This window comes from Phymastichus coffea, unplaced genomic scaffold (genome assembly GCF_024137745.1).
Source record: "Phymastichus coffea isolate CEN01 unplaced genomic scaffold, Cenicafe_Pcof_1.1 PCOF00027, whole genome shotgun sequence".
NCBI classification, from domain to species: domain Eukaryota; kingdom Metazoa; phylum Arthropoda; class Insecta; order Hymenoptera; family Eulophidae; genus Phymastichus; species Phymastichus coffea.
This window is the reverse complement of record NW_026706838.1, coordinates 3,936,543-3,947,821: the sequence shown is the minus strand read 5'-3', so window position 1 is coordinate 3,947,821 and position 11,279 is coordinate 3,936,543. Positions and strand designations below refer to the sequence as shown.

Sequence of the window (11,279 nt, the reverse complement as noted above, 5' to 3'; positions counted from 1 at the left end):
GGAAATTCAGCACATAAAGTAGACAATCTTTGAACAAAGTCAAGTGAATAGTAATCATTATTTTGAATGTAAAAATCAGAGGAGTTATTACTGTCATATATGTTCTCAATAGCTTTCACTCAATAGCTTTGGATACGATTTCAAAATTCCTTTTGGCGCACATATTAGCGTACATAAAATCAAAATATTTTTATAAACTAATCAAAGCTTAACATGTTAAACAATATTTCTTTTTTTTCTGATTCTTCAAGAAATCAATTCTTAATTACCTATTTCAAAAATATGAAGTTGTGGGGACTCAGGTGTCTCGCTTTAGACGCTTTAGAACACCAGCTTCCTCAGGGGCAAGTAAACATTTTTATGAAATACTGTACAAGGCGGCAAAATTTTGTAATCGCTCTTTCATGTAATATATTTGTTTAACTTTTTCTCATTGAAATAAAAACATGATTTGATAAATAAAAACTAATTGTTGTTATTAAAAGAAAAACAATGTAATCTGAAGAAAGTTAAAAATTAAGTAAATTAATGCATTAGGAAATAAAAAGGATAAAGGGTGCAAGTAGAAAAGAAGAGCCATTGAATGCTTCCTTCCTAGTTTATATCTATGAGAAAAGAGTGAATGACAAAAAAATCATTCTAGGTATTAGATATAAAGATTGAGTGGATTGAATATTCATCTAAGTCAAAACAAAATATATGAAATGATAATTTATACGATTTTACAGCATCTTTGTGGTATTATATTAATTTGGGTTATTTATTTGATGAGGTAAAAAGTTGTGAGGTGTACAAAATAACCAACATTTTTTGAGTGAAAAAAAACATTTTTTTATTGTACAAGATTACATCAAAGTTATACAATAGTCTATGAACGTTTTAACCTTCTGAAGCTTGATTTGGAGTTATTACGATTAATAAATCTTTTGCGTACGTAAATAAGTGCACTGGAATTAATAAAGTAATATTTTTTATTATGCATAGAAAAATGCTGTTGACCCTTAAAACGGCTTCCTAATTCATTATTCTATAATAATATTTTTTACCGACAGCACTTTTCACTGAAGTTCAAAATGTTAATGCGAATTTAATCGCAATTTTTCATAATCTTCATTCAGTCCAGCTCAAAAAAATTATCTTTAAGCTTAAAAAACAATAAATATACTAAATGAAATTAATTTACCTATACAAATAAAACGCGTTTTTATACCATTCTATCCTTAATCTGTAGACTGATAAAAAGAGATTATATACTCCCTCTAAAACTGGAAAGTATTGTGAAAAAGTCAGTAGAACCAATTTGAGGAACTTAAAATAAATTTACAAAAGTTTCGACGACGTTAATTAAAATGTAATTATTGTATTATTAGATAAAAATGATCATCTTGCTTTAAAGATTTTCAACGTCTAATTACTTGGCGAATACGAATGAATAATGAAATAACTGTTAGTTACGAAAACTTGAAATGTAATCCTAGCAGCAATAAACAATCGTCTAATCAAACAATCCAAGGCAGCCAAGTACGCTGAACTGATTGCTCTGATAGCTTACCTAAACTACACAAACTAATTAGCAAAATACTTCCATCCAGTTGGTACCTGAAAACCTTCAATATTGGTTTTTTTAGCTACCCTATCAATAGCAGCATAAGTAGACATGGATCTTGCACATCCTTTAATTCTAGTCTTGATAAAATATGGAATAACTTTCAAGTTGGTTGTTAGAACTGCTAATGAATTTGATGGATGATCAAAAAATGCTTTTTTCCCAATAATCTAAAATAATACAAAATTATTAATGTAAAACAAATGTATAAAATTGATTAATTTTGTAATTACCATATTTCTATCTCGATCACCATCAAATGCAGCTTCAAAAGCATAAGGTCCATTTTTAACAGCATTTATCAAATCAGCTGCATAAATCAAATTTGGATCTGGATGTAAACCTCCAAAATCATCTTTGGGTACACAATTGACTGTCCTGGAATCGCTTACTCCTAACTATGACAAATATTTGTTTTACATAAGGTCCAGTAACTAAAACAAAATTGAGAATATTCTAAATTCAAATAAAATTTAATACTTGTATTTTCAACAACTTACCTTCATTCATTGCATTAGTAAAAACTCGAAAAGCAGGATGCTCTGCACTTCTCTGAAGTAATTTTTTTATGGATGCGAAATCAAATATTTCTTTCATTAGACTGGCATAATCAGCTACAGAATCAATAATATCTACAGTGAGTGATTTTTTATCTACTTGTACACTAGTAGATTGAATTTTATCAATATCAATATTCAATTATTGTAGATACTGATGGTGTAGAAAGAATCCCATTTTGTCTTACTATCAATTTTGCAACCTAAATAACACATATCAAAATTACAAATTAAAAGTTAAAGAAATTAACCAAATAAGGTTATAACAATTGTTTGGCTTTGTTAAAGCCATATTATTTTGCAATAATATTTTTTCTGGATACTTTTACTTACTCTTTCCTCCCTTGGTACACACTGAAGCAGTAATCAGCACCTGTTAAAACAAAGTTATGATAAAATCGGTAAATTATGAAAGCAGAAAATATGATTTTGAAGCGTAAAATGTAATAACTAAAAGCACCATTTTGGAGTATTGTTATAAAAATCTTGGTCGACAAAAATTCTTTATATCATTAAAATCGTTATTTCTGCGATGTTTTATTCTACATTCCGAGAATAGTGATGCAAATATTCAGTTTATCTAAACTAATTACAGTGGCATTATTTTATATGCACTCCTACTTGGCCAATCTTGGCAAGCAGCTAATCCTACGCCGTCAGCAACGGCTTCTCTCGTTCTTCATCCTCTCGCAGCTTCCGAATCAACACTTTGCTGGCTAAAGTTCACATGTAAACAACATCGGTCCGATCAGGTGTTCCCCAGTCTGGAACACTAGATGCAATTTCGAATTAATTCTTTTATCTTTGGACTTTACTAGATGACGAGATGGCATCCGTGCATGCTCATTGAGCAGCCTGTGCACACTTCAAATGGGGAAGCTGTTTTTTTACCAATTTTTTAACTAATCGTGATAATTTCGACAAATTAAGTAGGGTGCAATTAGAATCGGTCCGGGTGCAGTTTTTTTATAAAATTTTTATTCAGAAATATTGAGTATTTTTGGAGTTATCGCTGTTTGAAAATATGAAAATATCAGCATTGGTTTTTAATTTTTATTAATGAATGTAGAAGGGTGCAGTTTGATGTTTTAGCGTATTTGGAGGGTGCAGTTACATACCTTCCCATTGGTATTTTTTTTTTGCTATAAGTTAAATTTGCAGGCTGGGGTAAGGGGGGTACCATCGATGCCCAGCACTGGATGTTAGGTATTAGCCGGTAGAGTCGAGGTATCAGATGTTAGTACTCATAAATAAAAAATTTGAGAAAATTACTAAAAAAGTTTACGGCAAATTATTGTTCCTACATTGCTTTGCTAAATTAGGTGGACAATCTTTATTGTTCATCTCTATATTGGTAAGCTATATGTGATTTACAAAAAATTGTTGCATACTTACTACTCCCTTGACGGTGACTGACGAATTTTACCGTCAATTTATCGGTCATTGTACTTACAGCTCATGCTTTTGACATTTATAGTTTTTTCATACTAATTCAAAATAATCAAGGCATTCAAAATCCATTGTTCTTCAAAATTTGTCAAGTAGATTTGTAAAACTGCAGTGATGGCAAACAAATTTCAAGAGGATTATTACGCAAAAATAAAATATCATGAAGATACTGTGCGGAGCACGGTTTTAGTTTCAGATATTTTAGAATTTAAAGATAATCCGAAGGAAGCAATACAAAATTTTAATAAATTAGCAGTTTACTCCATCTTATGGAGAGATAGAAATGATAAACCTGTCAAACTGGCAATACAAGTTTCGGCAATTAAAAGTAAGTTCCATTATTGTATGGTATAGTATAATATTATAATTATATTATATACGTTTATATAACATTCATTATATATTAACATAATTAATTAGTATTAATTCAAAAAGTTTGATTATAACATACAGTCACAATTATAATATACAAGTAAAATATATAATTTTTTTTTAACGTACAATAAAGGATCATCCTTTCCATTTTCATACCCATAATATAAAAATAAAATACATAATTCAAAAAGTTTGAAGCGAACAAAATTATCTAAAATATTAAGTGATGGTTTGTCATGTTATCAAAATAGAAATATAATTATGGAACATATAAAAAGCTGATTTTCACGATTTTGATAATGAACAGTAAAAAAATTATCCTTTAAGCAGCCGCTTGTTCTCATCTTAACATTTTAAAAGTTGTAAGAATCAAAGATTATGAACCATGGACCACATAATTAAACACAAGTAAAATAAATAAGTTATTTATAATATACAATAAAGGATCCTTTCCATTTTCATATACATAATATACATATGAACCATCATTTTATATTTTTGATAATTTTGTTTGCTTCAAACTTTTTGAATTATAATAATGTGATGTTTTATTTGTATATTGTGTATATGAAAATGGAAAGGATCCTTTATTGTACGAATCACTTACACCTAAGCAGTCAAATATCAAATATCAGCTTTAAAACCAAGTTGTTATATAAAAAGTTATTTACTTTTAAATATATTAAACAAATAATTTATTATTAATTCAAAATAATTTTTATAGAATGAACAATTTATTCTAACTACTTAAAAGTATAATAAAGCATTTGAATAAATTTACAGTAAAGTATTAATTAAATTGCTTTCAATTAAATCAAAATTGTGTATTGTTATCCCTATTGAAAAAATCCAGCTGGAAATCCAGGCTGGATTTCCACATGGATATCCAGGTAGATTTCCAGGTGGATTCATATGGATTCCATATGGATTTCATATGGATTTCCAGGCTGGATTTCCATATGGATTCCAGATGGATTTTTTTGAAAATCCAGGTGGATTTATCAATCTGGATTTGACGTGAAGTAAAATTTCAAATAATAAATAAATAACGTATTGGTTATCAGTATATAAAATTTTACTAATAGGTTCTATGGAGGATGAATTATAAAAAAAAAAAAAAAAAGTGTCTTGACCAAGGCTTGAACCCGGGATCTTTATATTATCAGACTTGTCCTTTACCACTTTGCTATCGATGACTGTTGGGATGCATTCGTTTTCTTTCCTATATCACGTGCAACTTGAAAGTTGCGAATAAGCCATATTTCTACTTATTGTATTGTTCATCTCTGATTAAATGCATGAGTTTCAAATTAAGGACGTCGTCTGGTCCATTTCAAATAATGACAGAATTTACTGAAACTCAAACTGATCATCGTTTGAAGTCTTCTGTACTCACACCAGTTTTTTTGGGACATATAGTATAGTACTAAATAAAGAGAAATATGATGTTTAACATGTGCTCTTATGAGACGGCATCGAAATTATGCGTAAAAAAATAAGTGCACTTATGGGGCAGTGTCAAAACTATAAGAAAAAAATGTAAGCTGCTAACGCCGAGACTGCGATGATGACTTAAGAGAGCCTTCTTATAATAAGGAAAAAAAAGTAAAAATAATGAGCGTTAGACTCGCAGGGTACTTCGGTTGTGGCTCTCGTGGTTTACCTGTCTGAGTTGTAGCGCTGTTACAGATTACGGTTTTCTTTCTAAAGGAAAAAAAATTAAAATAATAAGCCTAAAACTCGCAGGGTATAGGGTTAGAAAAGAAAAGCACTAATCTGAAACAACGCTACAACTAAGAGAGGTCAAACTCGAGAGCCAAAATCCAAGTACCCTGAACCCTGCAAGTTTTACGCTACATATTTTTTCTCACGCTCCCGGTGAAATATAAAATTTTACGCTCGATATTCTTACACGCATTTTCCATTAAGAAAAAAAAAATAGAGCCAACGCTACACCTACGCCGGCTATTTCCGGGAGCCGATACCAAACTACCCTGGACCCGCCGAGTTTTACGCTCATAATTTTCTATTTTTTCCTGTAGAAAAAAAAACACTAATTTGAAACAACGCAACGACTCAGAGAGGTAAACCACGACAGTCATAACCCAAAAATCTTGTACCCTGCGAGTTTTACGCTCATGATTTTTACTTTTTTCTTAAAAAAAAACACTAATCTAAAACACCGCTGTAATTTAGACATGCAAACCACGAGAGCCAAAATCCAAGAACCCTGTACCCTGCGAGTTTGGTGCTCATATTTTTTTTTATATTATACCTAATATTTCGTAAGTATATGTTATATTTTCTGTAGGTATTTCTATGAAAGCAAATAATTTTTGAATAAATAGAGCTAAATTTCTTAAAATTTTGTTGTTGATCTTGATCAACAATTAAAAGCCGAGGTCAAATTCTTCAGAGTGAACAAAATTTGTTCAAGAAGAAAGAAAAACTCGTGTAAAAGTCTGGAGCATAAAACTCGGCGGGTACAGGGTGGTTTGGTTTCGGCTCCCGGAAATAGCCGGCGTAGGTGTAGCGTCGGCTCTATTTTTTTTTTCTTAATGGAAAATGCGTGTAAGAATATCGAGCGTAAAATTTTATTTTTCACCGGGAGCGTGAGAAAAAATATGTAGCGTAAAACTTGCAGGGTTCAGGGTACTTGGATTTTGGCTCTTGAGTTTGACCTCTCTCTGTTGTAGCGTTATTTCGGATTAGTGTTTTTCTTTTCTAACCCTATACACTGCGAGTTTTAGGCTCATTATTTTAATTTTTTTCCTTTGGAAAGAAAACCGTAATCTGTAACAGCTCTACAACTCTGACAGGTAAACCACGAGAGCCTGCGAGAACCGAAGTACCCTGCGAGTCTAACGCTCATTATTTTTACTTTTTTTTCCTTATTTTAAGAAGGCTCTCTTAAGTCATCATCGCAGTCTCGGCGTTAGCAGCTTACCTTTTTTTCTTATAGTTTTGACGCTGCCCCATAAGTGCACTTATTTTTTTACGCATAATTTCGATGCCGTCTCATAAGAGCATATGTTAAACATCATATTTCTCTTTATGTAGTACTATACTATATGTCCCAAAAAACTGGTGTGAGTACAGAAGACTTCAAACTATGATCATTTTGAGTTTCAGTAAATTCTGTCATTATATGAAATGGACCATACGACATCCTTAATTTGAAACTCATGCAAATAATCAGAGATGAACAATACAATGAGTAGAAATATGGCTTATTCGCAACTTTCAAGTTGCACGTGATATAGGAAAGAAAGAGAATCTATCCCTACAGTCATCGATAGCAAAGTGGTAAAGGACAAGTCTGATAATATAAAGATCCCAGGTTCGAGCCTTGGTCAAGACACTTTTTTTTGTTGTTTTTTTTATAATTCATCCTCCATAGAATCTATTAGTAGAATTTTATACACTGATAACCAATACGTTATTTATTCATTTTTTGAGATTGTACTTCACGTCAAATCCACATTGATAAATCCACTTGGATTTCCAAAAAAATCCATCTGGAATCCATATGGAAATCTAGCCTGGAAATCCATATGAAATCCATATGGAATCCATATGAATGCACCTGGAAATCCACCTGGATATCCATATGGAAATCCAGCCTGGATTTCCAGCTGGATTTTTTCAATAGGGATTGTTATTAAATGGTTACTTCAAGGACTAAGTTCAGTTTTGAACTCTGCAGAGTTACACAAGGTACCTGTACGCATATAGCCTTGGTTTCCTATAGTTATGAGAGGTATGCATATATATATATATATATATATATATGCATACCTTTCATAACTATATGTGTGGTAATTATAATAATATTATCTTCATTATGTATTATAACTATATATTTTCCACGTGTGAATAGCATAGTTGAGCACCAGCCCTCGTGGATTATCGCACATAACTTTTGACCTTGACGTCGAAAGCCGAGAGAATCGACGCGTACTCGGGTGCTAGCTCCTCTTCGAGCCCCGTTAAATGTAGGGACGCGTTTGCGTCTGCTGCGTTCTTGAGTCGGAGCGTTTCAGCTAGCTAGAATGGATCGCGAAAGCGCGATCGCGTTACTCAGGGGAAACGTTCGTGCCCAGGAAATGAGGTGATAGCAGGTTGCATTTGCAGGTTAATTGATCCACTCGTGGATAGAGCTTTTCATGAGCCGTAGGACTCCTTTATTAATAAAAGAGAAGAGTGGAAAAGAAATGACACGTTAGTTTGCCGCGCTCGCTTACAAAGATGGCATGCGCGCCGCCATCTTGATGTTCGCGTGGCAGAGAGTCGTGCACTCGCTATAAAAATACTTCATTTTATTCTGTCGATCACCCGCGGACAGGTGATCAATGGCGCACGCAACAACAATCTAGATTACAATAATAACGCACGATAATGATACAGTGATGTTGCTGGCCAGCTTACTTTTCAAAGGATATCGTAGCAAGATCTAGTCGACGTGGCTTTCTTCTGGACTTGTCGTTTGTAGACGCGTCGCTCCCTTCTACACGCGATAGCTCGTGCGAGCTCGAGAGATCTTCTCGAAGGACCCGTGTTGTAGTCGTAGCTCACAAAACGCCCAGGTAAAGCCCTGGAGATCTCAAGGAATTTGTCTTGATCACAAAACTTGCCACAAACGCGAGAACTATGAATCCAGCAAGAGGGCGATCGTGGATTCTCGTCTCTGCTTTGAGCGTGGGCACGGAAACGTCTTGCTGATCTTGGCTGGCACGATACTGATTCTTAGTTGCTGATTTCCGCTGCGCGCGCATATTTTATGCGCGAGATGGTGTCCGATACGTACTGCCCTCGTGGGCAGGTGTCGATGCCGATAATACGCACGCGGATTTAACGAATACTTTTTATAGCTTACAGAATATAATAACAACTCGTGAGATCTTATGCAACGCTAATCTTTTACAGACCATAAACCGAGAAAGAAATACAATATGATTATAGATTTCTTAGAATTATTATGTTTCTCTAATAAAAAATTTTGTACTAATTAATGTTGATACATAACTATATTTTAAAGCATGTGATAGAGAAAAAATCATATGAAGGAACATTAACACCAAGAAATGAACGGAATAATAAGTTTGAAGACGAAATCCTTTTCAGTCCAGTGGATAGGTTTTCACCGTTATTATTCAATGATGAGGATGTTGATGGTGCAGCAGGGAAAGTACAAACGCCAAAGTCATCGGCCAAAAGTAATAAGATTACTATTGATATTTTTATAACGAACCCTTTAATATCACATCTAAAAATACTAAATAACAAGCATGCATAAACATGCCTCTGTTCGATTTGGTTTCTCTGGTTCATTGTTTGTTAACTTTTTTAATTTCAAGAGTTACCTTATATTCACTACATCGAGCCGGAGGCAATGGGACTTAGAAATGTGTTATTTGTTAATTATTGAAAGAGAATTTTGTAATTTACGAATGTGTGAATTTGCTGTAGCATCGTCTTTTACAATTTTTTTCAGGAAAACTTGAGTACCCTCCGTCAGAACCAAGAAAAAAATGCCGAACATGGAATGAAAAAAACTGTAGCGAATCTGGAATCGGAGACACAGACGATAGTAGCAGTCAAAGCTTCTCTCAGAATAGCAATGTAGAACTATCTACGAGAGAAATACAACTCTTCACTAGAAACTTGGTTAAAACCAAAGTGATCAATGAAAATGAGGATGAAGAGCAAAAGTTGAGAGATAGAAAAATAGAAGAACACTTTGCCAACTTTGGCAAAAATGAAAGCATCACTCGTGATGATGGAGTAACCGTAAGTGAGATAAATTATAATAATTCTAATCTTATCATAGTTAATCATAGTTACCACGTGAGTATCAATTGCCGTGAATCTTCGTGTGTAAAAAATGGAAAGAATTGGATAATTATCCTTTAATTTTTACGATTTCAAATTCTAACCATTCTCCAATTGTAAGCGCTTCCCTATCGAAATTATTTTTGATACACCCGGTCATAGCGATTTCTTTTCTTAAGGAGGTTCTGGACGGGCAGTTACGGAAGCGGTGCGGCAAAACTCTTCTCTGATCGTATGGCTCCGCCTCCTGCGGTTCGCCCCGCATTACCTACAACGTCGAGTTTTCATGCTCGTTTCGATTTAGATCCCGCAATACTTATTCTACACGTGGATAGGTATTTTTTGTATCAAGTCCTATACATTTTCTAAAGTTTGTACTCTGAGTGTATCACGTGTATAGGAATCTCTCCCATAAGTAAATAATATATATATATATATATATATATATATATATTATATTATATATATATATATATATATATATATATATATATATATATATATATATATATATATATATATATATATATATATATATATATAATAGCTTCCAAGAGGCTGTGTATAAGAGGTACATCGTAATCTTATTTCTTCTCAGATTTTCGACCGTAATACATTTTGAAAAAAATGTATGAACTTTCCGACTGTTGTAATCCATCATAGGATTTAATTTTATCGCGATCTGGGTAATTAGCCATGACTCCAGAACCTCTTAGAATGAAACCATACTTGCGGATATTTTACTGCAGTGCACAGTGTACAAGCGAAAGTCGTGCTGTCAAATGACAAATATGTTTGGAGACTAAATTTTCCTTGTTCAAAACAACTTTAATAAGACAATTTTTATTGTTTCAGACAACATTCATTTACTTAAACAAAACCTTCAAAATGCTGTATGAAGATTGGAAGGCTCTACTAAAAGTGAAAGACAGCAGGAAATTCATCAAACGTGTTTTGAGGGCTCTGCATTCTGACGAAAATGGGTCGTATGAAAAATTATTATGTACACGATGCGTTTCTACCAAACCACGTTGGACACCACGAGGAAAGAACAAGAGAACACCATTAGATTACTTAGAACTATTGACTATAGAGAGTAAGTCAGCCAAAATTACATTAAGGCCTTACGGTCACTTAAAAACTACATATATGCATAGAATTTTGATTTGTTTTTGGGTGACTCTAAGACCTTGAATATAGTAGACTGGTGTTCTAAGAATCCATTATCATATTTATTTACAGAATGTTTGAGATATTATTGCAAAAAGATAGCCAAAATGGATGACGGTGTAACGAAAAGTATGATCGCTAAAATGAATCATGTTATTACAGAAGATATTAATACATGCATCAAAAATCAAAAGAAACTGTATGATGATAAAAAGAAAAAAAATAGTAGCTCCAGCGAGGATATTGACATAATGAGTTAATTGATATCGAAAATATTGAGTTATTCATAT

The 11,279-nt window shown here is 32.9% G+C and overlaps 1 protein-coding gene across 5 annotated transcripts; it reads right to left on the bottom strand.

Moving 5' to 3' along the window:
* Positions 1-822: 822 nt before the first annotated feature.
* On the bottom strand, positions 823-2,916 carry LOC131675603 (phosphoglucomutase-1-like). 5 transcript variants are annotated; one of them, XM_058954638.1, is made up of 6 exons: positions 2,624-2,916; positions 2,497-2,536; positions 2,107-2,366; positions 1,840-2,004; positions 1,633-1,776; positions 823-1,557 (listed from the first exon to the last, which is right to left on the bottom strand). In XM_058954638.1, the coding sequence occupies exons 3-6, from the start codon at positions 2,110-2,112 to the stop codon at positions 1,549-1,551; spliced, it is 324 nt and encodes a 107-aa protein (XP_058810621.1). In that variant the 5' UTR covers positions 2,113-2,366; positions 2,497-2,536; positions 2,624-2,916; the 3' UTR covers positions 823-1,548. The 5 variants fall into 5 exon arrangements, 4 of the variants coding, with proteins under 4 accessions (XP_058810621.1, XP_058810618.1, XP_058810619.1 ...); XM_058954635.1 differs by having other exon boundaries at positions 824-1,776; XM_058954636.1 differs by having other exon boundaries at positions 824-1,776; positions 2,757-2,916.
* Positions 2,917-11,279: the final 8,363 nt, after the last annotated feature.

Bases quoted from the DNA above. Each gene is read 5' to 3' on its own strand.
- LOC131675603 (XM_058954635.1), bottom strand. The intron at 1,777-1,839 runs GTAATTACAAAA...GTATTATTTTAG, and splicing joins GTGATCGAGATAGAAATATG to ATTATTGGGAAAAAAGCATT.